The sequence below is a fragment of the Talpa europaea genome, assembly GCF_964194135.1.
Source record: "Talpa europaea genome assembly, chromosome: 11".
Classification (NCBI taxonomy): domain Eukaryota; kingdom Metazoa; phylum Chordata; class Mammalia; order Eulipotyphla; family Talpidae; genus Talpa; species Talpa europaea.
In genome coordinates, this window is record NC_140078.1 from 41107242 (window position 1) to 41134810 (window position 27569).

A 27569-nucleotide genomic window follows, 5' to 3' on the forward strand; every position below is an offset into this window, starting at 1 on the left:
CTTGCTGTATTTTTCCTTTTGTCGTGGAAGTTTGGTGTTCTTCTTGCTTCTTGTATATCAATTTTCAGCTCCTTCTTCACGTTTGGGAATTTCTCTTCAATCATCTCCTTGAATATTTTCTCTGTTCCTACATGCCTCTCCTCTCCTCCTGGGATTCCTATAACTCTTATATTTCCTTCCCTCATGGAGTCAGATAGTTCCCGAAGTCTTTCTTCGGTCTTTTTCCTTCGTACTTCTCTTTCCTTTTCTGTTTTGGTTCTTTTTATTTCTGTGTCTTCAAGAGTACTTATTCGTTCTTCCATTTCATCTATTTTGCTTTTATTGCCTTTCCAAGAGTTCTTTAGCACCTCCATTAATTCTCTGATCTCCTGCATTTCTTTTACTTCCCTCTTTAGGGATTCAATTTCATTCTTCTGATCGTTGATTACTTTTCCCTTATCATTTTTTTCCTTTATGACTTTTGTCAGTTTTTTTAATCATGGCAATTTTAAATTCTCTTTCTGCAGGCTCAGAAGTTCTTCCCAGTTACTGTTGTTGCAATCTGGGGGTTGGTTTTCTTTTGGTGGTGTGCTTTTTTCCTGAGGAGTTGCTGGGTTGCGTGTGGTTTTTCTACTCCCGACTGTCTGTTTTCTAACTTGCCATATGCATTGGGACACTGTGTTGCTGGTACTGGCCGGCATCTTGGGCGAACTTCCCAGCTCACCTCTGGCTCCTGCGGGAGTCATCTGCCATTTTCAAGCAGGCTTTACTGAAGAAAGGTCCTTGTTCTAAAAAGGCGATGCAGGATGCACTCCCTGCACACCCGATCTGCCCTGGTGGTGGGTTCCTGCTTCCCCTCTGGGCTCGGACTGCAGGCCAGAAGGGGCCTGGTGTGGGTGAACTTCCCAGCTCACCTCTGGCTCCTCCAGGAGCCTTCTCAACATACTGCATTTTGAAGTTCAACTTCAGGCAGAAAGTATTTCTTTTTTAAAAATATTTATTTATTTATTTATTTATTTATTTATACAAGAACTGGGGTATAGGCCAGAGGTACAGGGCGGTGAGAGGATTCACCAGAGACAGGGTGGGGAGCAGAATAGGTAGACTGACAGAAGTACACTGCTGATGGGAGATGTAGGTGAGACAGGAGTGTTCTGGTGGCTAGGGATCAAACTTATGCTGCAAAGGCTGTAGATAGCTTCACAGTGCTGTACTTAACCTCTTGTGCCACCAAAGAGGCCCAGAAAGTATTTCTTTAGAAATAAAATTCTAAAACATCTCATCAACGAGGACAGGTCAGGATTGCAATTAAAATGAAAGAGAATAAACATAGGGGTGCAGGTATCCTTTTGAATTAAATAATTGTATCATTTGGGTAGAGTCCTAGGAGTGGAATTTATGGGTAATATGGTAGCTCCATTTTAGTGGTTTGAGGAACCTCTACACAGCTTTCCATAGTGGATGGACCAGTTTGCATTCCACCAGCAGTGCGGGAGAGTTCCTTTTTATCCACATCCTCGCCAACATTTGCAGTTCCTAGTTTTTTTAATATGTACCATTCTCACTGGTATAAGGTAGTATCTCATTGTGGTTTTGATTTGCATTTCTCTGATATAAGGAACACTGAACATTGTTTCATATACTTGTTGGCCATTTGGATTTCATCTTTGGAGAAGTTTTTTTTTTTTTTTTTTTTTAAGCTCTTCTGTCCACTTTTTGACTGGATTGTTTACTTTGTATTTGTTGAGTCATGTGAGTTTTTTGGAGATCTTTGTGATCAGTCCCTATCAGTTGTATGGAGTGCAAAGATTTTCTCCCAATCAGTAGGTTATCTCTATGTTTTGGTTAGTATCTCTTTTGCTGTACAGAAGCTTTTTAGTTTGATGTAATCCCAGCTGTTTATCTTTTCCTACATTTTTTTTACAGCACTGTTTATAATAGGTAAGATATGGAAACGACCCAAATATCCAAAAATAGATGACTGGATCAAGAAGATGTGGTATATATACACAATGCAATACTGTTAAGCAATCAAAAAAGATAAACTTATGTCATTTTCAGCAACATGGGTGGAGCTAGAAGGGATTATGCTCAGTGAAATAAGTCAGAAGGAAAAAGAAAAATAAGGCATGGTTTCACTTATAGGAGGAAAATAGTGGAACCAAATAAGGGATGGGGGAAAAATAATAACTCTCCCCCAAATTAACAGGGAACTATAAATCAGAGACATTCTGCAAGGGAGGGAGGGAGAGAGACAAAAAAAGGAACAGGTAGCACACAAAGGACTATGGTGATGGTGCACGAGTGAATTGGTGGTGGGAATCCTATAGGGACTACACCTGAGAGGAGAAAGCAAACATCACAAAAAATGAACGATATTGTGTAAAATATATATAAATAAATTATATTAAAAAATAAAATGAAAAGGAAAAAATCTTCAGAGTTAAGTCTGATAATGTCCTAATCCAAACATAAAGCATATCAGTTACTTATACCCACAGTCTCACCTGTCCAACCAGTGTAAGCAGAGCAATCATGCGGATCAGCCGTTTTCAGTCCTTCTTCCATTTGCTGTAGAAGATCTTTGATTTTGGTCTGAATCTGTCTTGTGAAATTATGAATGATCTGAGGACCAAAAGTAGAAATAAATTTAAACTGCATATAAATAGAACAATGTTATTTTATACACACTTACACACAAACACACACATACAGTATAAGTTGCTGGAACATAACTTACATAAATTATTTTATCCAACCCATTTCAATGGTTCATTGGTTGGAATCTACCTTGGTACTTATAAAGTTAGTTTTTTAATGATAATAGTAATGACAGACTAAAAGTTAGAATTAGAATCACAAAATATAAGTTGCAAACACCAAAGGGGGAAAAAAGATTAAAATGGGGAAAAAAAAGATGAATTTTATTATATATTTTCACTTTGTAAGTTAAAAAAAATGTAAGACGGTTTAAATTTAACAAAGAAAAATATTTACAATATGACATTATACATTAAAAAGGCCATAACAACACAGATGTATAACTAAAATTATCAATGTACTATAGAAATAAAAGAAAAAATTAAGTGACAAGCAAGAGTAAAAAATATTCAATCACAGTAGTTCATGAAATGAAATTATGTACATTACTATGGTTTGCCTAGCAGATTAAGAAAGAATGAAAAAAATATTAAGTTCCAAGGCTGCTAAGAATTAAAAAGTATGTATTTTTGACTAAACTCTTCAATAAAAAGACACAGAGTTGCAGCCTGGATTAAGAAACAAAACCCAACCTTTTGCTGTCTCCAGGAAACACATTTAGCTACAAAAGATAAAAATATGCTCAAAGTTAAAGGATGGAAAACAATCCTACAAGCGAATAGACCAAAAAAGAAAGCAGGAACAGCTATACTTATATCAGATAAAACAGACTTCAAACTCAAAAAAATAAAAAGAGACCCCAATGGTCACTACATTATGATGAAGGGGACAATACTTCAAGGAGAAATAACATTCATTAACATATACCCACCAAACGAAGGAGCACCAAAATATATCAGACAACTGTTGTCCTCTCTGAAAACAGACATCAGAGAAAACACATACGTAGTGGGAGACTTCAACACACCACTATCAACAATGGATAGATCAACAAGACAAAAAATAAGTAAAGAAACTAAAGCTCTAAATAAGGACCTAGAGCATTTGGGCTTAACAGACATCTATAGAACACTAAACCAAAAAAAAACAGAGTACACATTTTTCTCAAGCGCACATGTATCATTCTCCAGGATCGATCACATACTGGGGCACAAGACAAACATCAACAGATACACGAAGATTGAAATCATACCAACCATCTTTTCTGACCATGAAGGCATCAAACTAGAAATAAACCATAAAAAGAAGGCAAGGAACTATCCTACCTCATGGAGATTAAAACCACACTACTGGAAGACCACTGGACTAACAAGGAGATCAAAGAAGAAATTAAAAAATTCTTTGAATTGAATGACAAGGAGGACACCAATATACTAAATGTATAGGATGCAGCAAAAGCAGTAATAAGAGGAAAATATATAGCAATAGAAGCTCACATCAAAAAACAAGAAAGAACTCAAAGAAACAACCTAATCTCGAAGCTCAGAGATCTAGAAAAAGAACAACAAAAAACCCCAAAACCAATAGAAGAAAAGAAATAATAAAAACCAAAGCAGAAATAAATGAAATTGAAACTAAAAAAACAATCCAAAAGATCAATGAAACCAAGAGCTGGTTCTTTGAAAAAATCAATAAAGTAGACAAACCCCTAGCTAGGCTCACAAATGAAAAAAGGGAGAAAGCACAAATAAATAGGATCATAAATGAAAGAGGAGAAATCACAACGGACACAGCAGAAATCAAAAGAATAATCAGTAACTACTATGAACAGTTATATGGAAACAAATTCAACAATCTAGAGGAGATGGACAAATTCCTACAACTCTACAATCACCCAAAGCTAGATAAAGAAGAAATAGAACAGGGCCTCCCCGGTGGCGCAGCGGTTGAGCGCTGGGTTGTGAAGCTGCCCGCAGCCTCTGCAGCACCGGTTCGATCCCCGGCTGCTCCCCGGCCACCAGAGGAGGGTCCCACATGGCGCGCAGACCTCTCCTGCCGCCCGCTGCTCCCCTCAGCAGTGTACTTCGGTCCTTCCGCCTGCTCTGCTTCCCGCTCTGGCTCTGGTGAATCCTCTCACCCTCCCGAGCTTCTGACTGTACCCAGTGCTTGCATAAATAAATAAATAAATCTTTTTTTAAAAAAAAAAAAAGAAGAAATAGAACACCTAAACAGACCAATTACAAGCAGCAAAATTGAAATGGTAATCAAAAACCTCCCCAAAAACAAAAGCCCAGGACCTGATGGATTTACAAATGAATTCTACCAAAGACTCAGAGACGAATTAGTGCCTATCCTTCACAAACTCTTCCAAAAAATTGAGAAGGAAGCGACAATACCAAACACGTTCTATGAAGCAAACATTACACTAATACCAAAACTGAATAAGGAAAACACAAAAAAGGAAAACTACAGGCCAATCTCCCTAATGAACACTGATGCAAAAATCCTCAATAAAATTTTAGCTATCAGAATCCAACAATGTATCCATAAGATAATTCACCACGACCAAGTAGGATTCATTCCAGGGACACAAGGATGGTTTAACATCCGAAAATCAATCAACGTTATCCAACATATCAACAAAAAGAAATATAAAAATCATATGATAATATCAATAGATGCTGAGAAAGCTTTCGACAAAGTGCAACACCCATTCATGATAAAAGCCCTTGAAATTCTTGGGATACAAGGAACATACCTCAACATCATAAAGGCCATATATGACAAGCCAACAGCCAGTATCATTCTCAATGGTGAAAAACTGAAAGCAATTCCATTAAGATCTGGAACAAGACAAGGACGTCCACTCTCACCACTGCTTTTCAATATAATAATGGAAGTCCTAGCCAGAGCAATAAGACAAGAGAAAGACATACAAGGAATCCAAATAGGAAAAGAAGAAGTCAAACTATCACTATTTGCAGATGATATGATAATATACATAGAGAACCCTAAAAACTCCACAGAAAAACTAATTCAACTCATCAATCAGTTCAGTAAAGTGGCAGGATACAAAATCAACACGCAAAAGTCAATAGCCTTCCTATACACAAACAATAAATCTGAAGAAGAAGAAATCAAAAGAAACATCCCTTTTAGTATCGAAACAAAAAAAAATCTAATATTTGGGAATAAATCTAACAAAAGAGGTAAAGGACCTATACAAAGAAAACTATAAAACACTGTTAAAAGATATAGAAGAAGACACAAAGAAATGGAAAGACATCCCCTGCTCATGGATTGGAAGAATAAACATTATTAAAATGGCCATCCTACCAAAAGTAATATACAGATTCAATGCTATTCCAATCAAAATTTCAATGTCATTCTTCAAAGAAATAGAACAATTATTGATGAAATTCATATGGAATCACAAAAAACCCCGAATAGCCAACGCTCTACTGAAAAAAAAAAGAAGGAAATGGAGGCAACACACTCCCAGACTTCAAACTATACTACAAAGCCATAATCATCAAAACTGCATGGTATTGGAACAAGAACAGACATACAGACCAATGGAATCGAATAGAAAATCCAGAAATAAACCCACAGATTTATGGTCAACTAATATTTGACAAAGGAGCAAAGACTATGCAATGGAGCAAAGAAAGTTTGTTCAATAAATGGTGCTGGGAAAACTGGGTTGCTACATGCAAAAGAATGAAGCTTGACCACTACCTCACACCATACACAAAAATCAACTCAAAATGGATTAAAGAGCTAGACATAAGACCTGAAACCATAAATTACATAGAAGGAAATATAGGCGAAACACTACGTGATTTGCACATCAAAGACATCTTTACAGACACATCACCCAAAGCAGTGATAGTGAAGGCAAAGATAAGCAGCTGGGACTACATCAAATTAAAGAGCTTCTGCACAGCAAAAGAGACAATAACAAAAACAGAGAGAAACCCCACCAACTGGGAGAACATTTTTGCACACAATACTAATGATAAAGGACTGATCACAAAAATCTGCAAAGAGCTGATGAGACTCAGCAACAACAAAGAAAATAATCTAGTCAAAAAATGGGCAGAAGAGCTAAAAAGAAACTTCTCTGAAGAGGAAATGCAAATGGCCAACAGGCAGATGAAAAAATGTTCAACATCACTTGTCATCAGGGAAATGCAAATCAAAACTACCATGAGATACCATCTCACACCAGTGAGAATGGCACATATTAAAAAAACTAGCAACAGCAAATGTTGGCGAGGTTGTGGAGAAAAAGGAACTCTTCTACACTGTTGGTGGGAGTGCAAACTGGTCCAACCACTATGGAGAGCTGTGTGGAGATTTCTGGACCTACTAAACATAGAGCTTCCATATGATCCAGCAATTCCACTCCTAGGTATTTACCCAAAGGACACAGAAACATCAATTCCAAAGAACACCTGCACCCCTATGTTTTTAACAGCACTGTTTACTATAGGTAAGCTTTGGAAACAGCCCAAATGCCCAAAAATAGATGACTGGATCAAGAAGATGTGGCACATATATACCATGGAATATTACTCAGCATTCAAAAAAGATAAACACATGCAATTTGCAGCAACATGGATGGCGCTGGAAGGGATCATGCTCAGCGAAATAAGCCAAAAACAAAAAGAAAAATACCGGATGGTCTTACTCATAGCAGGAATCTAGAATCCTTAAATAAGGGACCAGGAAAATGAAAAACTATAAGAAAGTGAAAATCAAAATCAACAAAAAACTATGAACCAGAGACACTTTTTGGGGGGTGGGGGGCGGGAGGGGAGGGATTGTGGTCAGAATGGAGGGTTTGCAATTGTATGGGGGAATATAAAAATAAAATTTATTATTTAAAAAATAAATAAAAAATATGTATTTTTCTAAATTGAGGCATCACTGGCTTATAACACTCTATATGACTCAGAGGTATATACCTCTTCGGATATATGTTACCACACCACCAAGGCACCCAGAGTCCTCCACTATAGTTCACTGTGCTCCCTCCATATTTTGCTCCTCAACCCCACCCTCTTTCTCTCTCTCTGGTAGTCTGAACTCTACTGTCAGATTTCTAAGGTTTGCTTTGGTTTAGTTTTGTCTGTTGTTTTGTTTTGTTTCTCTCTATTTCATATATAAGTGAAATCATCCTATTATTTTCTCCTTCTGACTAATTTTGCTTAGCATAATTCTCTCCAGATGCATCCATGTTGTTACATATAGCAAGAGTTCATCTAGTTGTTTTTGTAGATGAGCAGTATGCCATTGTGTATACCACATCTGGATCCATTCATCTGTCATGGCCACTTAGGTTGTTTCCAAACCTTGATTACTATAAATAGTGCTACAATAAACATAGGTGTGCACATATCTCTTCAAATTTGTGTTTTTTGTATTTCTTACCTGTATGTCTTCTTTGGAGATGTGGGAATTTAGCTCTGCCCATTTATTGATTGGGGTGTTTGTTCCCTGTTGAGTTGTATGACTTATTTGTAGGTTTTGGATATTAGTCCCTTCTTAGATCACGAATTGCAAATATTTTCTCCCACTTAGGAGGATGTCTTCATTTTTATGATAGCCTTTTTACTGTGCACAAACATTTTATTTTTATACAGTCCTGTTTATTTTTACTTTTGTTTCCCTTGCTGTTGGAGTCAAGGCCCCAAAGACATCATTGAAGATAATATTGTGAAGTATTTTACCTATGTTTTATTCTATGTAGTTCATGGTTTTGGGTCTTATATCCATGCTTTTAATTCATTTTAATTTTTGTGTGTAGTGCAAGAGAGTGGTCTAATTTCATTTTTCTTTATATGGCTCTCCAGTTTCCCAACACTATTTGTTGAATAGACTTTCCTTTCACCAGTGTATATTCTTGGTTCCTCTGTTTTTGTACATTAACTGTTCATTTAAGTGTGGGTATATTTCTGGACTCTCAATTCTATTTCATTGTTCTATGTGCCTATTTTTATTCCAGTACCATACTGTTTTGACTACAATAACTTTATAGTATGTTTGAAGTCTGGCAGAGTGATACCTCTGTTCTTTTTTGGTAAACAAGTATTCTTACTATTAGCAATTTTTCTCAAAAGAAATTCTGTAATATTCTTAAACATGTACTTTGTAGTACTGTTCAGATATTTTTTGCCTTTGCTGATTAAAAAAAAATCAAGTTGGTATACCAATTGCCAATAATTAATGTTAACATACTCAATTATAATTGTGGAATTGTTTATTCTCCTTTCCATCTGACAAGGTTTTTTCTGCTTTTGTGTATTTTGAACCTCTGATATAAGACACAGACAAGGTATGCCTTCCAAATGAAAGTGCCTTTGTGGGAAAGGAGAGCCTATTTTTGTGTTTCTCCATGGCTAGGGCTTTGAGGGCAAATTTTACTGAAATTTGGAATTTGGAATATAAAAGCAAACTTTAGAAATTAAGTTGCAATTGTATGTACCGTGAAAACTCCAGAGTTTTATTTAACCCTGGAGGTATGTATTTATATTTCAAAAATGGACAAGACTCCAGACCAGGGAGATATCGAATCAGAAAACCAAAGATAATGAGTTTATTTTTATATTCCAAAGACTCAGAGTAAGATGTTTTCAATGAGATTGTCTCAAAAGTGAATTAGATTGTTTCCCCTTTATAAAAAGCACACACAATTTTCTTTCTTTCCTTGCCTACAGTAGAATTTGTATATGTAGAGTATCTGACCTGGCTTTCGCTGCCTTACCTTACAGGTCAGGCTCATTCACTGGTTATTCTCTGTCTGGTAAATAACAAGAAATCTCTGATCTGGAAACCCTGCAGATATTTGGGAAAAAACTAACAAATATAAATACTAGGGTGACATAAATAACAAGGCAGCATGAGATGTCCTGTTTTCATCCTCTCCTTTTAACAATAAAAATTTGGTATCCATCAAGGAATAGCAGTGCCTTTGTGAGAGTTATGGTACCAGAGGAATCTCCTCTCAGAACACTGGTGCAGGGCAACTGCTGCAGTGCAAGAGTCCCTCAGCCTGGTTAGAGGGCATAGGCAGAGCACTGACCTAGGAGTCACCTCCAATCAGAGTCTTTGTGGGGTATGTATAAAGCAGGGAATTCGTACCTTGAACCAAAGGGCTTTTGTGGGAATGTGTGCAGAGCAGTGACATGGGGTCACTTGGGAACAAAGGGCTTTTGTGGGATGTTTGCAGAGCAGTGAGCTGGGAGTACACAAAAGGCTTTCAAGGGCCAGTGCAAAGTAGTGCGCTGGGGGTACTTTGGAACAAAAGACCTTTGTTGAGTTCATGCAGAGCAGTGAGCTGGGGATATCTTGAAACAAAGTTTCTTTGTGGAGTGTGTGCAGAGCAGTGAGGTGGGTGTGACCTGGGAACAAAGGGCTTTTATGGGGGGGGGGCGTGTGCAGAGCAATGACATGGGGACAGCTTGGAACAAAGGGACATGTGGGAATGTGTATGTACAGAAGTGTGTGTGCACAGCAGTGACCTGGGGGCACCCTGGAACAAAGGGTTTCTGTGGGTGTGTGTACAAAGCAGTGACCTGGGTGCCACCTACAAGAAAGGACCTTTGTGGGAGTCCATGTTTCCAGAATAGAAGTAAAAACACTCCATGGAACAAAAATGATAATGATGATGATGATGATGATGATAAAATTTAAACACTGTGAGACTGGCTACATTGATTGGGTAGAAGGAACATTCTATTTTAGTGGCAGCACCTCCTAGAAGCCACAAACTTAGTGTTAAATAGACAATGGTGATGTCTCCTCAGGAAGAAAGGGAAAACAAATTGCCCCTTCCCCCAGCTGTTGAGACTCTACATTCCTTGATACCTAGAGTGCCACAGAAGGGACTCTGTGATGGAATGAGGGCTTTGTGATCTGGGGGTGGTGAGGGCTCCAGGACTAAGGAACTGACTATGGGGAGGGAGCAGAAGGGGAGAGCACATATGATATTTGAGGGTAGTAAAATGCAAGGCTCAGCTGACTATGTCTGGGTTCCATTAGGATCTCCCTCATGAGTCACACAGAAAAGCTAATGATTCCTCTGTACCCCCAGGGCACTGCAGCCAAAATAAAACCCAATCTGGGTCTGTTTCATTTCCCCAAGTGTAGAAGAGTATGCCTTGGTAGTAGGGAGTCTGAACAGAATGCAGGCCAAGGGTGCACTAGTCTAATACAGGAAGGATAGATATAAGACATATAAAATTAAGAATTCTGCAACAAGTAGAATGGATGAGTATTTTTATCCTGAAGGAAGTTAGTAAAAACTGGATGAAGAAACACTAACTTGAGATAAATGGACCCCCATGTTTACTGCAATGTTATTTACTATAGCCAAGATATAGAAACAATTGTAGTGTCTGTTGAAGAACAGATACACAACTTGTGGTACAGATCCATAGTTGACCTTTTCTATACACATGCTTCTGCAACCATGGATTCAACCAACCCACATCTATAGTTGGTTAAATGTGAGCATTTAGAACCCGTGGGTAGAGAAAAAAAATTGTTTAAGTCACAGTTCAAATCTGCATTGTTCAAGGATCAACTGTAGATCACTTTTATTGTTTCTATTTCCCTGCTGACATTTTCTAGTTTTCATTTGTCTAAGGCTTATTTTATTTTGTTGAAGACAGCTGTAACAGTCATAAAAACCACCTCTGTGGCTTCACCATCTGTCTGACCTGTTTATTTTTTTGCTCTTGAGAATGTTTCCATTTTTTGGTTTCTGCATATATCAGATAGCTTCATACTTTGTCTGGAATGCTACTCTGTAGGCCGCTCTCTTGCCTGTAGTGAGTTGTGTTTTCTGGTTCTCATTACATCAGGCAGTTTTGTCTGTATCTGCAATGCTATCTGTGGGATGCTCTCCTACCTGAATTGATTTGACAATTCAATTTCTGGGGCAGGAGCTCTGGTTCCACCTCAGATCTTTGTTTTTACACACAAATCTTTCTCCCATAGCTGTTCTTGGCATGGTCCTTATTTCAAAAGTTGGTTAAATACACATTCAGATGAAATTTAAGGACCATTTCTCTAGTTCAGCTCCCTCCCTTATTGTCTTTAGCAGTCATGGTTGTTCAGTCTCCATTTTGGTTGTCTTGAAAATAGACCTCAAAGGCACCACAGCTGCCACTGAGCGTACCAAGTAATGGCAGTTAGCTTCAGGATAGAAGGAATATAACCTCTCTTGGCTTCCTCCTTTCAATAACAAAATAGAAAAATACATACAATTATCTACTATAGAATTTGGATATAACACAAAATGCAACAACACTCTGGGGTCTGATACTTTTGCACAGTTGCTTTTTATCCAAGTATTATATTCAAGTTTTTATATCCAAGTTTTATACTTGCTTTGTATGGAGTATTCCAATTGTGTCTTATTCCATCACTATCAAAAGTATAAGTTCCTTAAAACTGCTTTTAAAGTAAAAAAAACCTCCCTCTTCCTGTCCACATTTTAAAGTCATTGTAATATTTGAGCATTTAGATGAGTACATCCATTTTAAAACCAACCAATTACTCCAAATAGGTTGAAATGTGAATATTACATATATATGTAAAATATTTGTGTTATGATATGGACATTGAACATGGTTTTACCCCTTAACATTATTTATCACTTGCTCAAGGTTATAATGGGAGGAGGGACAATGGTTTTTATGAACTGACCAAGACATAGCACTAGTTTTCAAAGTTGTATCTTTTGTTAAATGTTATAAAGCAACAGGTAAATTGCAATAATTTTTACTTAAGGAATATTTAAGGGAAAAGTTGAACCAGAGATCTAAAGCTAAGAGTAACTTTATGAAAATATTTATAAATATCATTACTTTTATAATAAAATGATAGATATCATAAAATGGTATCATTCATAAAGAATAAAGTACTAATATTTCAATGGTGTCAGAGATGATATAATGAGTACTATATACAAATAGATTTCATTTTCCCAATCTTTGTTTACTAACGATGCTTTATGGATTTGTCATTCCCAGTTTTTTGATGATGTGTTTGTAAATGTTTTCACCTTACCATTGTTAATGAATATACCCAAAAGGATTATTGTCTGATCCTCCATCTAACTACTTAATGATTTTTGACTCCAAATTAGTAAAATGCCTCCTGAGTCTTGTCTTTTGATTTCCAACATTCATCAAAGAGATGCAGAAAAATATGCATGAGAAGAAAAATACTGGAACAGCATTTTTTAAATATCTAGTACAGCAGAGACTGTGAGGTAGAAACTAGCTTACATCCACTTTCCACACCCTTCTTCCTTGTTATCAGTCCTGATTATATTTGAGCAGCAGTGTCTCCAGTCCCCAAAGAGAGACTTGCTCTCCAAACTCCTGTGTGACCAGTAGCAGCCAGTGACACAGTTCTGACCCATGACACCCAAGAGTGAGTCTTTTAAGAGCTCTGGGAAGGTACTTATTTTTCTTGATAAAACAGAAAGACAAAGGTGACACTCCCCCTTTTCTTCCCATCTTCCTGCTATAAAATTGGATGTGAAGTCTGGAGCTACACCAGTCACCTTACAGTATAAAGCAAAAATCAGGAAAGACATAAAACAATTGAAGATCCTGACCTGATTTTGTTGAAATGAATCAACCCAATAGCTGCCTACCTCTGGAATTCTTACAAGGGAAAAAAAAATTCAAATTAAAATACTTTTTTCCCAAAGATTTATTTATTCATGCATACAAGAACTGGGGTATAGACCAGAGGTGCAGGGGGTGAGAGGATTCACTAGAGAGTGGGAGCATAACAGGTAGATCTACTGAAATACATTGCTGAGGGGAGCAGTGGGTGAGACAGGAGGTCTGCTTCACCATGTGGGTTGCTCCCTGGCTGATGATAGCTTGATAGCACTGTATTTAACCCCTGTGCCACCAGGGAGGCCCCAAATTAAAATACTTTCAAGCTGAGTTTTAATTGTAGCTGAACTCAGGCTTACAGCTCTTTCATGATTTCCTTATTCCAAAGTATATGCTTTGTTTGTTAAAACTGCCACTGGAGTATAGTTTTGTGGCTTGCACTTTAATTCCTTTTAATACCTGCCAAAATTTTATCGTAAAAATAATTTCTTTGCCCTTTCCTTTAAGGTATCTTTCCAAAAACTTCATTTTCTGATTCTCTGATAAGAGACTGCTAATTTGTTTATAATGGAACAAAAGTCTCATGAATAAAGGAAATTTATTATGCTATAATCCTATTTGCATTTATAGAGATTACTGTACCAGGAGAAATTTTTACTGGTTCATCTCATTTATAATTGTATTAAAAAGACAACTAACAATTATTGACTACCTGCCTTTTTCATGATATTTCAATCAATCTTCACATTATCCAATGATTCTCTGGTTTCTAGGTAAGAAAACTTACCATTTACGCTAGGTGAAAGGACAAGGAGAGACCTAGTTTTGGGGGCTAGACAAGACTGTCTAATTGTAACATTCCTGGGTTTCTGTGTTATACAGTTATTGTGAAAATCTATGCTTTATTCTGCATTTAACTTTTACCTTCAGATTTTGAAAACACAACTGTCATTCAGTTATACCAAATGAATACCACACACATCTGCTTCAAACACAGAGACATAAGGGTAAAGAATTTTGGAAGTTTAATCTCTGACTTTGAGACTGAATTTTAATAATTACATTGCAACCAGAAAGAAAAAGTTCTTTCTGCATACTAGACAATTTTCCCAAACAAGGAAATCCAGAAGTGTTGTAAAACAAAGCTATACTGGAGTGAATATTAATCACTGGCTATAAAGCTCTTTGTGAGGTGCCACTGCCCCTCTCCTTCCAAATGATACAAGATGCATGCTTATGACAAGATTGGTTTCTCTTCATTATGCTTTTTGTGATTATAAATCACAGAATAAGGATGACAGATCTCTCTTGAGAGGGTGGATAGGAGGCGGCGGCGGGAGGAGGTGGTGGAGGAAGAAATTAAGGAGGGAGGTGAGACAAGTGGATATAAAGACATTGTGTGATATTTAAGTAAACCAACTACCACAGTTACGTTTTGAAAAAAAAATTAGGAAATTAAATTGCTCTTTAGCTGTGATATTCTTTCTACACATTTTACAAGAATAATTATGGGGAGTAATTTGTTTCCTATCTGTCATTTCTGAAAACATGGAACACTTGCACACGTGCCACACTGCTCTGTCTTCACTAGGTCTCACAGAAGGCGTAGAGCAGGACAGCACATTCATTAAGTTATGTTCTATGATGCATCTTTTAATTTGGTAACAATTAAGATACACATTTCACAATTACAGGTGATTAGAATAGCTCAACTTAAAAATAACTGTTACTGAAGGTAAAGGTCGATGTTCTTTTTAATCTTGGTATAAACTTAACAATCATAATGTACATTATTAACACATTAATATATGTTAATGTTAATAATGTACATTATTAACACATATATTAATGTGTTAATAATGTACATTAATAATGTAACTTATGATGAAATATCCAGCATTACAAATATTTATGTAACTTCTAGACATCTATGAAACAGTTGAGGGAAAAAAATATGGATCATTACTAAATTTTGAATCTAAAGTTAGATTTTATTATTTTTTTAAAAAATAATCAGTTTTCCATGTGCCAGGCACTGCTATTGGAACAAAAGTTGAATAGATTAGATCCCCACCCTCAAGAGTTCCTGGTCTAATGAGATACATTTAAATGTAATAATGGGGCCTCCCCGGTGGCACAGCGGTTGAGTGCTGGGTTGTGAAGCTGCCCGCGGCCTCTGCGGGCTGGTTGGATCCCCGGCTGCTCCCCGGCCACTGAAGGAGGGTCCCACATGGCATGCAGACCTCTCCTGCAGCCCGCTGCTCCCCTCAGCAGTGTACTTCGGTCCTTCTGCCTGCTCTGCTCCCCGCTCTGGCTCTGATGAATTCTCTCACCCTCCCGTGCTTCTGACTGTACCCAGTGCATGCATAAACAAAACAAACAAACAAATAAATAAATAAATAACATGCCTCTATATAAAAAAAAATGTAATAATGATGCCACATACTAGATGGTGAAAAGCAACATGCAATATTGTACATGTGGGAAATGTGTACGTGTATGTAGACTGATATATGCAAATCAGACACATCTGCAGTCTGAAGCTGCTAGGAAAATGACACATCCTGGAAAATGACCTTCATAACACCCTTGCAGAAGACATTCAGGAATTTACTAGGTTTGTTCTCATTCCTCACTTCTGGAGGCAGGCAATTGTGTAGCCTGTTTGGAAAAGTGAAGAAGAAATGTAAAGGACTTAAAAGACCCTGTCTTAACTAGAAAGTAACATCAGGGGTACTCTATGGGGCTAGAAGCCAGGAAAGCTTGTTCTTCTAACAGAAATAGTACAGCTGAGCCCGCTTTGCACAGCTGTCTATATAGGAAATTGTATCTTACACATCATCAGAAGAATGTGCAGACTATATCAGCCTATGGGTACCCTTTCATCCATCACAGTCACTGTCATCCTAACAATCCCATGGCAAAGGTACAATTATTACTCCCATTTTACAGATGACAAACATGAAACACAAGGAGAGAGACAATGTAGTTTGTTGAAAGAGTACCTGGCAGAACTCAAGTCTGAACCTAGGCAGCTATCGTGACTTCAGTATTTAAACCAAAAGGCTAAATTTTTTTATGGCAGCAGAATGGCCCACAAGGATGTCCAAGCACTATCCTAAAACCTGCTACTCTGAATACTATAGGGTCAATGAGGAAATCAAAGGAAAAATTAAAAGACTAATGAAAATGAAGACATAATTTATCAGAACCTATATCCTTATGATGTGAGGTTAGATGGTTTATTTGAATTCTTTCTTGTTTCTTGATGTGGGCCTGTATTTCCCACTAGCAGCATAAGAGGGTTCCTTTTTCTCCACATCTTCACCAGCATTTGTTGTTGCCAGTTTTTTTAATTCTCACTGGTGTGAGTGGTAGTACTTCCCTGATTATAAGTGATGGTGAACACTTTTTCATATGTCTGTTGGCCATTTGCATTTCCTCTTTGAAGAAGTGTCCTTTTAGCTGTTCCGCCCATGCTTTTGACTGTGTTGCTTGCTTTGTTTTTTTGTTGAGTTTTGTATAAGCTCTATGTAGATCTTTGATATTGGTCCCTTATCAGTTCTATCGCATACAAATATTTATTCCCATTCTGTGGGGTGTCTCTTTGTTTTGGTTACAGTCTCTTTTGTTGTACAGAAGCTTTTTAGTTTGATATAGTCATAGCTGCTTATCTTTTCCTTCATTTTCTTTGTTTCTGGGGAGTAGTCCTCAAGGATGTTTATGAGGTGTATGCCATGGAATGTTTTGCCTATATTTTCTTCCACATATTTTGTGATTTCAGTCAAAAGACTTACCCAAGTCTTTTATCCATTGTGAGCTTGTTTTTGTGCATGGTGTGAGGTAGTAGTCTAGTTTCTATCTTTTGTGTGTGGTGGTCCAGTTTTCCCAGCAAGAGACTCTCCTTGTTCCAGTGCACATTCTTTGCTCCTCTGTCATAGATTTGTATAGATGTGTATGTCACTGACCGTATACGAGTGGCTTTATTTCTGGGCTTTTAATTTGATTCCATTGGTCTGTGTGTCTGTTTCTGTTCTAGTACAATGCTGTTTTTATTATTATGCCTTTGCAGTAAAGTTTAAAGTTTGGGAGTGTAATACCTCCATTTACCTTCCTTTTAGTCAGCAGTGCTTTAGCTATATGAGGTTTTTTATAATTCCATATGAATTTTAGCAATATTTGTTCTATTTCTTTGAAGAATGCCATTGATATTTTTATTGGAATTGCACTGAATCTGTAAATTGCTTTGATAGGAAGGCCATTTTGATAATGCTAATTCTTCTGATCCATGAGCAGATAATGTCCTTCCATTTCTTTGTGTCTTTTTTAACAATGCAATTACACTAATTTGAAGGGACATATTCATTCTTATGTTCATTGCAGTACTATTTACAATAACCACATTATGGAAACAACCTAAGTGCCCAAAGACAGATGAGTGAATTAAGGAGATGTGGTATCAATACACAATGGAATACTACTCAGCTACTGGGGGGAAAAAAAAGAAATCTTACGACAACATGGATGGAACTAAATGATATTACACTAAGTAAAATAAGTTAGTAGGAGAAAGACAAATATCAGATGATTTAATTCATATCTGGAATATAGAGAAACTAAACAAAGCAACAGAAAATCAAAACCAAAGCCAACTCTATATACCTGACTGCAAAATTGGAGCTACAAGTGGGTAAGGGCAGGGGGAGGGGAGCAAAAGGGGAGACTATAGTGGAGGATTATGGATGTTTTGGTGGTGGGTGTGGTGGTGTAACATACACCTGAAGAGGTATGATCGTATACCCCAAGATCACATACAATGTTGTAAACCATTGTTAACGCAATAAAAATAATAAAAAGTACTTTACATACACCAGGGGAGTTTATAAATAAAACAATTTACTACACTCCCAATATGTGCTAGGACCTGGGACACTTCATCTATTTTAATCTTTATAATCCTGTAAAAACATTAGCATCCTCACATTACAATGAAAAAAACTGAAGCTAAGAACCACTTGCCCACATTTTTAAGGACAATTAAAATAGCTTTTGACCTACATTTTATATATGTGATAAGATGCAAAAATTATACTAACAGTATTTATGCAAATATATATAAACCAGTAAGTAATTCTTTCTTAGGAAAGGTTTTAACAAACCTTTTTCTCTGGGGTTATGAATTGAGGAAAGTAGCCTAATATTCTTTTGTAAGATGCTCTGTGATGATTTACACATATGAGGGGTGGGGCTTGGGTTTCTAACACAACACAGTGCAAACAAAAGTAAATGAAAAATAGTACCCCAACATTACCTCAAAGGGAAAAGGGGAAAAAAAAAGCTCTATCTTTTGATAGTAAGATGGTAGTGGGTGATGAACATCAGGGATCTAAACTGACACAATAATGCTAATGAGGCACTATCCCTACTAAATGGTGGGGTTTTACAGCAATTGTTGTATACTGACTGCACAGATTGAAGAGCAGAGGAAATACTGTAATGTCTGCTCACCTAACCCATATGGCTATGGCAGCCTAAGTTTTTTTGTGAGATCAATGACTCTTGGTATGTGCTTTCCCATGTCTCAGGAATTCAGGTCAAAACCTAAAGCTTAGGGGAAGAGATGCTGTTTTGGCCTTGTTGACACGTATTTTAATTAGACCTCTCATATTGAGGTTATATGCTAATGTTGAAAATAAATTATTTGAGTAGATCAGCCAATAACATGGTAATAGGAATACTGACCTCCTTTGCAGGCTTGATTTACCTAGTGACTGGATCACTAACTAGGTCACTCAGTGGAGTCAAGTTAGCATAAAAGAAACAGGAAGCTCTTGGTGGTAAAATGTCCACCTTCTTACTCTTCTGATGAAATTAGTTCTAAAGAAGGCAACAGTCCAATTAAAATACTCCTAGTTGCTGCAGGATATGCTTTTGCTTTTTGTATGCTTTTGATGTTATGTAGCAGTCTTACTTACCCATTAATTTAACTTGTTTCTGCCTCTCTCGTGGACTGATTAAATACTTCGGTTTCTAGAGCTGGTTGGCTTTTGAAGAAGAGTACATAGATTATAACACCATAAACCTCCTCACAATGGAAAATGTGTGTGTTTAAACCTAAGCTAAAAAGCTGGTAAACATGAGAATAACTTTTTTTTAAAAAAGATTTATTTATACAAGAACTGGGGTATAGGTCAGATGCGTGGGAGGGTGAGAGGATTCACCAGAGACAGAGCAGGGAGCAGCACAGGCAGATGGACTGAAGACACTTGCTGAGGGGAGCAGCGGGCAAGACAGGAGAGGTCTGCCCCCACATGTGGGAATCTCCCTGGCCGGCCGGGAATCGAACCTGCACTGCAGAGGCTGCGGACAGCTTCACAGTGTGGCGCTCAACCTGCTGTGCCACCGGGGAGGCCAACATGAGAATAACTTAATGATGGATTTCAGTTTAGCTCATTTGTAATTGCAGAATTATATTTTTGTTGCTGTTGTATTAGAATGACTTATAAGTATTATCTTATTATTTTCAGCACCAATGCAAAGGGAAATGAAGAATAATTTTTAATTATGTACAGTATGTTTATTTTCCCCAGAGTAATCATAAATATCAAAATATTATTAATATTATTTATAATACCTATAATGTAGCTGATTAATGATTTATAAGAAAGCTGGTTGGACAAGACGTACACAAACAGTGAGAAACTATGGAATACATTATTGTACTTGTGAAATTCTGCTGTCTAACCTGAATTTACATTCCATGGTGATACATGGTAAATGTGTTATTAAAGTAAATGAACACACACATACACACACACACACAGAAGGTAGTGGAATATCTATCTTCACAGGTAGTATTTTTAGTAAGTTGAGGAAGATTTATAAAATTAGAGTTACGTAAACCAAATCTGTGTCAAAGAAATGCTGTTTGCTTAGATGTTTAAAAATAGTTCATTCTTTTTAAAATAGGCACATATTTACATAATGTGGTCTTTCCCTGTTTTTCTTATTTCAAATTCAGTATTATATTCTAGATTACGTATCTTAAACACCTACAACTATCCAATTTTGATGTATTAATTTTGTGTCATAAAAATTAATTGATAATTGGCTATGTATACTCTTTAGGGGATTAATATAACCAAAACAAAGTTTATAACTGCAATAAAGAACCAAGGACAACTGCTAAGTGTTGGTATATTGATAAACTGATGACAAGGGCTCAAAGTTTCATAATTTTATTTTATTTTTTATTTTTTAAAAAGATTTATTTATGCGTACAAGAACTGGGGTAGGGCCTCCCCTGGTGGCGCAGGCAGCTGAACGCTGTGCTGTGAAGCTGTCCACAGCTTCTGCAGCCCGGTTGGATCCCAGCCAGCTGGCGAGGGTCCCACATAGCGCGGCAGACCTCTCCTGTCGCACCCGCTGCTCCCCTCAGCAGTGTATTTCATCAGTCTGCCTGTTCTGTTCCCCGCTCTGTCTCTGGTGAATCCTCTCACCCACCTACGCATCTGGCCTGGACCCCAGTTCTTGTATAAATAAATCTTTAAAAAAAAAGAACTGGGGTACAAGCCAGAGGAGCAGGGGGCGGGGGAGGGGTGAGAAGATTCACCAAACACAGACTGGGGAACAGAACAGGCAGACTGAGTGAAATAGACTGCTGAGGGGAGCAGCGGGCAAGACAGGAGAGGTGTGCTGCACCATGTAGGTTGCTCCCTGGCTGGCTGAATATCGAACTCATGCTGCAGTGGCTGCGATCATTTCATAGTGCTGTCTCAACCCCTTGTGCCACCAGTATCATAATTTTAGATAAAATAACAATAAGGAATCCATAAGGAAAGTGAAAATTTGTGGTCAGACTATATTTATTGATTAAAAGTTCTCAGATAAGTTAGGTTTCACTTTGATGATACAAATAGCTCTAATGTATTATCTAAAATCTATGGGAGAAATTTTCTGAAAAAGAAACTCAGTTTGTTACACTCAATTATATTCACGTAAAATGCTCAAAACCTATTCTGGGCCTAGTGGATGCTAGCTGTTCCTACAGAGTATGACCCTCACCCAGGGCCTCCATGAAGTATGTTGCACAGCCCTTATTTCACATTAGCTTATAATATTGTTTACTGGAACAAGATCATGATGACAGGCTCGCTTAATGACAGGGTTACGTTCTAAGAAATGCACTGTTAGGTAATTTCATCATCATGTGAATGTCACAGAGTGCACTTATACAGACCTAGATCAACAGCCCACTGTACACCTAGGCTGTATGGTATAATAGCCTATTGGGATCACCAGTGCCTATGAAGGCCATCGTTGACCAATGCAATGGTGTATATAATGTTCTGGATACAGAATGTTAAAAAAAGAAAATTATGCTATTAAATAAAATGTAAAAATGATTCTAGTAAAACAATAAAAACTTTATTTTGATACATTTATTCAACAAATATTCACTAAGTACTATTCCTAGGTCAGTGTCAAGCATGGAGATATTTAAAAATAATTCAAGCAGGCAGCTCTCCTGCCCACTAGTGACTATGCAGGCATTTCTTTTCATAAAACTTTTTCCTTTAAAAAGCATCAGCAGCAGCACTTCTTCTGTCCACCTGTGACTATGCAGGTGGCTCCCTTTCTCCTTTTCCTAAAAATCTGTCCTTTCATATTGTAAAATAACAATAATTATTCAAGCATAAACAAGAAAAATTCCCGTTGTCAAAGAGTAAAGTTAAGAGGGGAACAAAAAAATAATTACAGTAGGTAATCGTGAGGTGACTTGAGGTTTCAGGCATAAACATATGCATCTGAAGATCCATGTCATGATATACAACAATGTTTAGTTTTGCTGAGGCCTGAATGTGAACAGTATGAGCTTGTAGAGTTGTGGGCAGAAATTATGACTTTCCAATATTCACGGCTCCAAGTGGTTTTGTTATTTTTTCATCAGCAGGGTTTTACCATCCCCATTTCAGAACATATGAGGAAAGGGCTTTACAACACTAGGGACTGTTGGCAATCTGAGGGGCCCATCCATATGCACACTGAAAATCCAACTTTATTTTTCCTGGAAGGAAATGGAACCAGAATAAGCATTTCTTTAAGATAAAGAAAGTAAAGGGTATGCAATATTTTTCTATTTCCATTGAAGAAATAAACTTTTAAAGGAAAGTTTTCATTATCACATGTTATACTAAAATAATAAAAAGGACATAGGATGTTAATGGCTATCATTAACTGAACTCTCACTACTTACCTATGTATCTATGTAGCAACTTACTAATTGTATTAGGCACTGGTCTGAATGCTATAAATATATTAACTCAGTTAACCACCATAACAAACTTATGAGGTTATATCACAAGTATACTATCATAAGTTTTAAGCCAATATATTACATTACAATGATAACATATATATATTTTTTATTAAAGATTTTTATTTTATACAAGAACTGGGGTACAGGTCAGAAGCGCAGGAGGGTGAGAGAATTCCCCAGAGCCAGCGGGGAGCAGAACAGGCAGATGGACCAAAGACACTGCTGAGGGGAGCAGCGGGCGAAGCAGGAGAGGCAAGAGAGGTTTGCCGCGCCATGTGGGGTTCTCCCTGGCTGGCGGGGAATCGAACTGGCGCTGCAGAAGTTGCGGACAGCTTCGCAGCGTGGCATGGCACTCAACCGCTGCGCCACCTGGGAGGTCCCACAATGATATTATATTAAGCACTTCAATTAGCTTTTCAATTTAACCCTTTACTACAAGTTGATATTTGTTGTTATCCTATGTTAACGGTCACTCTTCTAAGTTCTTACATGTATTAACTAATTTGTCACAATGGATAAGGAAGTACTATTATTACACTAATTGATATGGAAGAAAACTGAGGTTTCCATGTGGCTAACTAACTTGCCCAACATTGACAGCTAATAAGTGGCAGAAAAGTAGGAGTCAAACAGGTGTATCCAAGTCCCCAGGTGGTCTACTCCCAATTTATTTACAACAGATGGGAAATACTAGTTTGTACTGTTTTGTTAGCCATAACACCATAACCTCCCCATTACTATTCTATGGCAATGTCTTTCCATATCAGGAATTGAAAATAGGTTGGAGATTATGTTCATATTGAACGGAAATTCAACGTAACTGTAGAGCTCTTCTAGCATAACAGGGACGTGGATCCTATGGCCTGGAGATTGTGTTAAAATGCAGATTCTGATTCATTTGACCCAGGGTGGAATCTGCATTGCTAAGACTCTTTCAAGAAATTCTGATGCGCTGGGTCTATAAATCTCACTCTGCAGAAAAGATTGCATTGTCTCCTGCACCCCAACTTCAGTCCATTCCAAATGAAGAAAAAGAATCCTATCTCTATGGATGGTTGAGAAGTGCCTGTATGCTTTCTGTTTTTGAGAGATATTATGCTGTTAAACAAACTTTAAATTGAACAGATATTTTAAACAAAAATATGGAAAATTAAATTATGAAATAAAGCATTTCCAACAACTCAAGATTATGCTAAATTATAGATACCAAGTCAGAAATTTATCTTCATTTTTCAGTACTAAAGATTTTAAAATCCTTAGGATCCATCAAGTCTTTCTGAATTGACTCCTATCTACCTTTTCAGGGTCATTATCACCTAATACATTCAAGCTCTGTCTTCTCCTGTCAAGTTTTACTCCTTGCTATTCTCTTAATGTCTACTTCTTAACTCCTTGCAAATCCCCATGTAATCTCTCAAGGGCCACATAAATGTCACTTTATCTGAAAAGCCTTCACTGGTGCCTGCTGGGGTGAAAAATTTTTTTTTCTTTACACTTCTAAGTTCTTGGCTCAGATTACAGGGGGAAAGTTCTCCTTCCCCTGTAATAAAAAAGATGGATTAACAAGAGAAAACAAACAGAATTTTAATAACCTTATACCTCAATAAATGTATATTTACATGTACCTGGAGATTTAGGGGTATCTACTTAAACCTTAGTCTGTACTTTGCTCAGCTGAACAATGCTGGAAACACAAAATAGAGGGAAACTGACAGAGTTGCTATGAGAACCTGGACATGGATCTACATGATCAATAGGGGGTGTGGGGGAAGAAAAGTATCAGGCTTTTCTGCCCTCTTGCCATTAGGATTGATGATGGATCCCCATGGTCCTGAATGCATGCCTGATGGCGGGGCACCTGGAGTAGGGTGTGGGCATAGGCAGGTGGGTTCACCTGCGCTAGTACTAGGCTTATTAAGGGCGATGTCACGGGGATGCCAGGAGAGCGAAAGAGAGAACCAGCAGAGAAGCAGAAGCAAGGAGAGAGAGAGAGAGAGAGAGAGAGAGAGAGAGAGAGAGAGAGAGAGAGAGAGAGAAGGCCGGAGAGTCCAGAAAGAGTGAAAATTCATCAGGGGCTAGAAGGCTTGCCAGCCGCCTGGCCCTTCGGCACCCCTGCCTGCCGTGTACCTGGTAAACTCAATAAAAGTCTGCAAAAGCCACTAAGGGCTGCAGGACTCTTTACCCTGTCTGCTCCAATCATAGAGATCCTGCTCTGTGACCATCCTGCCTCTACAGGGGGGTTTGGAGAGTTCTCAAGAATTTGGAAACAAGGCAAACAGAACCAGGCAGGACATCTGTTTGGAAGCCCATCCCGACTCCATCCCCACCCCCTCACCTGATGTCTTAACAAAGAGCAACTGGCAAAGATCTACTCATCCAGTCATTAAAACGCCAGTGAAAATAGGTTATAAAATAGAGCCCCAAATCCTTCTGCCCACAGACATACATATTCTGTCTCGCCCCCTCCTCCCTTGCAGGGTATTTCAATAAATCCATCTTTTCTGTTTTCCACTCAGTCTTTGGTGAATTCTTTCACTCCCACACCTATAGGGCACTATAGGTGTGCCCTTTCACTCCCACACCTTATTGCATCCCTACAGGAGATACTCAGGAAAAGAGTACCTCCCAACATGGCTGAAGGCACATCTTAAATACCATTTACACCTAAAAAAAGATATTGGCAGTGGACGGCCATTTACAACCACGAAAAGTGTGGTACGGAAGGGTATGGTCTATTGTGCAGACTGAAGTTGGGCCTTCTCCATTTCTCTGGAGATTTTTGTCCAACTTCTTTTCCTCGGACAGGGGGACATCTTTACAAATGGAGACTTCCTTTGTAACTGCAAATGTTTCTTACAGAAGTGTAAGTGCTACTGTTTTCAGACATTCTGCCTGTTTACATTTTCTTAAAAACAACCAGCTCAAAAGAACCCTCATAACAAAGAGGCATATTTTGAGGTGGCATATTGTATTGTCCTTCCTACAATGGGCATCAATACACTTTCTTCTTTCTTATGTGCCCCTGTCATTCTTTCCATAGTCTCACTTGTTACAACACTCAACACATGGTACTAAAGAGTGCATTACCAGCAAGTTCCATTGTCCTGATATTACAACAAACACTACTCTGCCAACTAGTAAGCTATGGCTCTGCCTTCCCCAACAAATTCAAGAACTCAACACTTGTCTGCATGGCTCCAACAGTTTTGACAGTTATGTTGTTGTATGACCCCTCCCCAGAATGTGAACTGGACTTGTCTTGCTTCTAATGAATACAATATGGCAAAAGTGATGCATGTCTCTTGTAAGATTCCATCTTGGCTACTTTTAAACAGTCTTTGACCATTTGTTCTAGGGGGAGCCAACTGACATATTCACAGGCAGTCTAAGAAGAGGCCCTTGTGGTTGGAGACTCGAGAGCCTGGAGGGTGAATCTTGAGCTCCAACTTCGGATGCCTGCAGCGTCCTGAGACACTGAACCAAAACTACTCAATCCACCTGCAGCTAGTCTGATACTAACATGGGGTGCACTCAAGGACCCGGACCAACGCCAGGCCTAAGGGAGTACCGGCCAGAGGAAGCCACACCGAGGTGGTGGGCGATGGGGGCGCTCACGGGCCCCCCCAGTCAGTAAACCCGCACACTGTCGCCGAGCACAGAGAAGATCGTCCATTCACCCGCCTACGCCGGGCGGCACGCGCCTACCAAGTGGGCTAAGACCACAGGTCCCCGGGCCTGGGGCGCTTCCCCGGTACAGGCGGCGGGCAACCGAGCGCCTCCAGCAGAGGCGCGCCAACCTGAGCCCCCGCAGGGCGCCGGCCACCACCTCCGCGCGCGGCGGGGCGAGTGGCGTCAAGCGGCGCGGTGACGTCGGCGCGCGGCGGGCGGGGCCCGTAGACGCTACCACCGCCGCCACCCCCCGCCCGGCGCGGCCCGCGGCCCCCGGCCCGGCGACGCCGGCCCCGACTCACCTTCCCGTCGTTGTGAAACGGGAGGCCGGGCTGGTCGGTGGGGGGCGGGGGCCTCGCGCAGCCCGTGTCCTCAGCCGCGGCGGCGACCAGCCCGGCGGAGGCGGCGGCCTCGTAGTCCAGGAAAGGGTTGGAGAACGCGCGCTCCTCCATTTCTGCCTCCCCGCCCAGATGCAACTTGAGCCTCTTAGACATGGTCTCGCCCATCTCCGCCGCGCGCCTTCCGCCGGGGCCGCGTACGGCGCGCGCGCGGGGACCAACCTCCGCGAGCGCCACGACCCGCGCGGCGCCTGGGCCTGCGCGCCGGGGCCCCTCCGGACCCCTCAGGAGCGCGGCGGCGCCTCAGGGCGCGCGGGAGCCTCTCCGCCGGGCCCGCCTCGCCGCGGGCGGCCCGCACATCTGGCCGCACAGGCGTTTCCCGCGGGGCCCCGCCCGGCCCGACGCCGTCCGCAGCCTCGTCCGGGGCGGGAGGGCTCGGTCGGACCCGCGGCGCCAGCGGTCAGAGCCCGCGCCGCCGTCCGCACCGGGGGCGGGGTCCGCAGGGCCCCCCGCACCGCGGGACCGAGCCCGGCCCCCGCGCCGACCTTCCCCGATTTCCTCGGGGAAGCGCCGGCCGTTGGGGACCCGCAGAGGAGGCTTGCGGTCACCCCCAGCGGCGGCGGTCGGCCGACCCGGGCGCGCGTCTCCCCGGCTTCTGCATCTCGCCACCGAGGTGCCGGCTGTCGGCCAGCGGAGGCCGTTTGGTAATAAGGAAAAAAATCTCTTATAAAGAAAAGAATTTCAAACAGACTAAAACACTGCAAGGACAGCGTCTCTGGGGGGACGGGAACAGCCTCTCCTATTCATCTCCAGTGGGAGGGGGTGTCTGGAGGAGGAGCCACCGCCTGGTGTGTGTGTGTGTGTGTTTTCATTTTCTTTTTCTGTTTTATTTTCAGGCCCTTTGTTTTGATTAAACGGGCATCTTTGGTAAAAGGAAATAACGTGAAAACAATCATTAAATATTTAACTGACCGGAAAGATCCCTCCAATATTACTCTAATTGCCCGGGGTCATAAT

The 27569-nt window shown here is 39.7% G+C and overlaps 1 protein-coding gene across 1 annotated transcript in view; it reads right to left on the reverse strand.

Moving 5' to 3' along the window:
* LANCL2 (LanC like glutathione S-transferase 2) overlaps positions 1-26956 on the reverse strand; it is a gene marked incomplete at its 3' end in the record, with an annotated part of 63200 nt that extends 36244 nt beyond the window's left edge. Inside the window, exons 1-2 of the mRNA XM_084247474.1 lie at positions 26517-26956; positions 2487-2604 (exon numbers count right to left, since the gene is read on the reverse strand). Of these exons, the coding sequence (XP_084103600.1) occupies positions 2487-2604; positions 26517-26720 (322 nt within the window). The 5' untranslated portion in view covers positions 26721-26956. The remainder of the gene's footprint in view (positions 1-2486; positions 2605-26516) is intronic.
* Between the last annotated feature and the right edge of the window lie 613 nt (positions 26957-27569).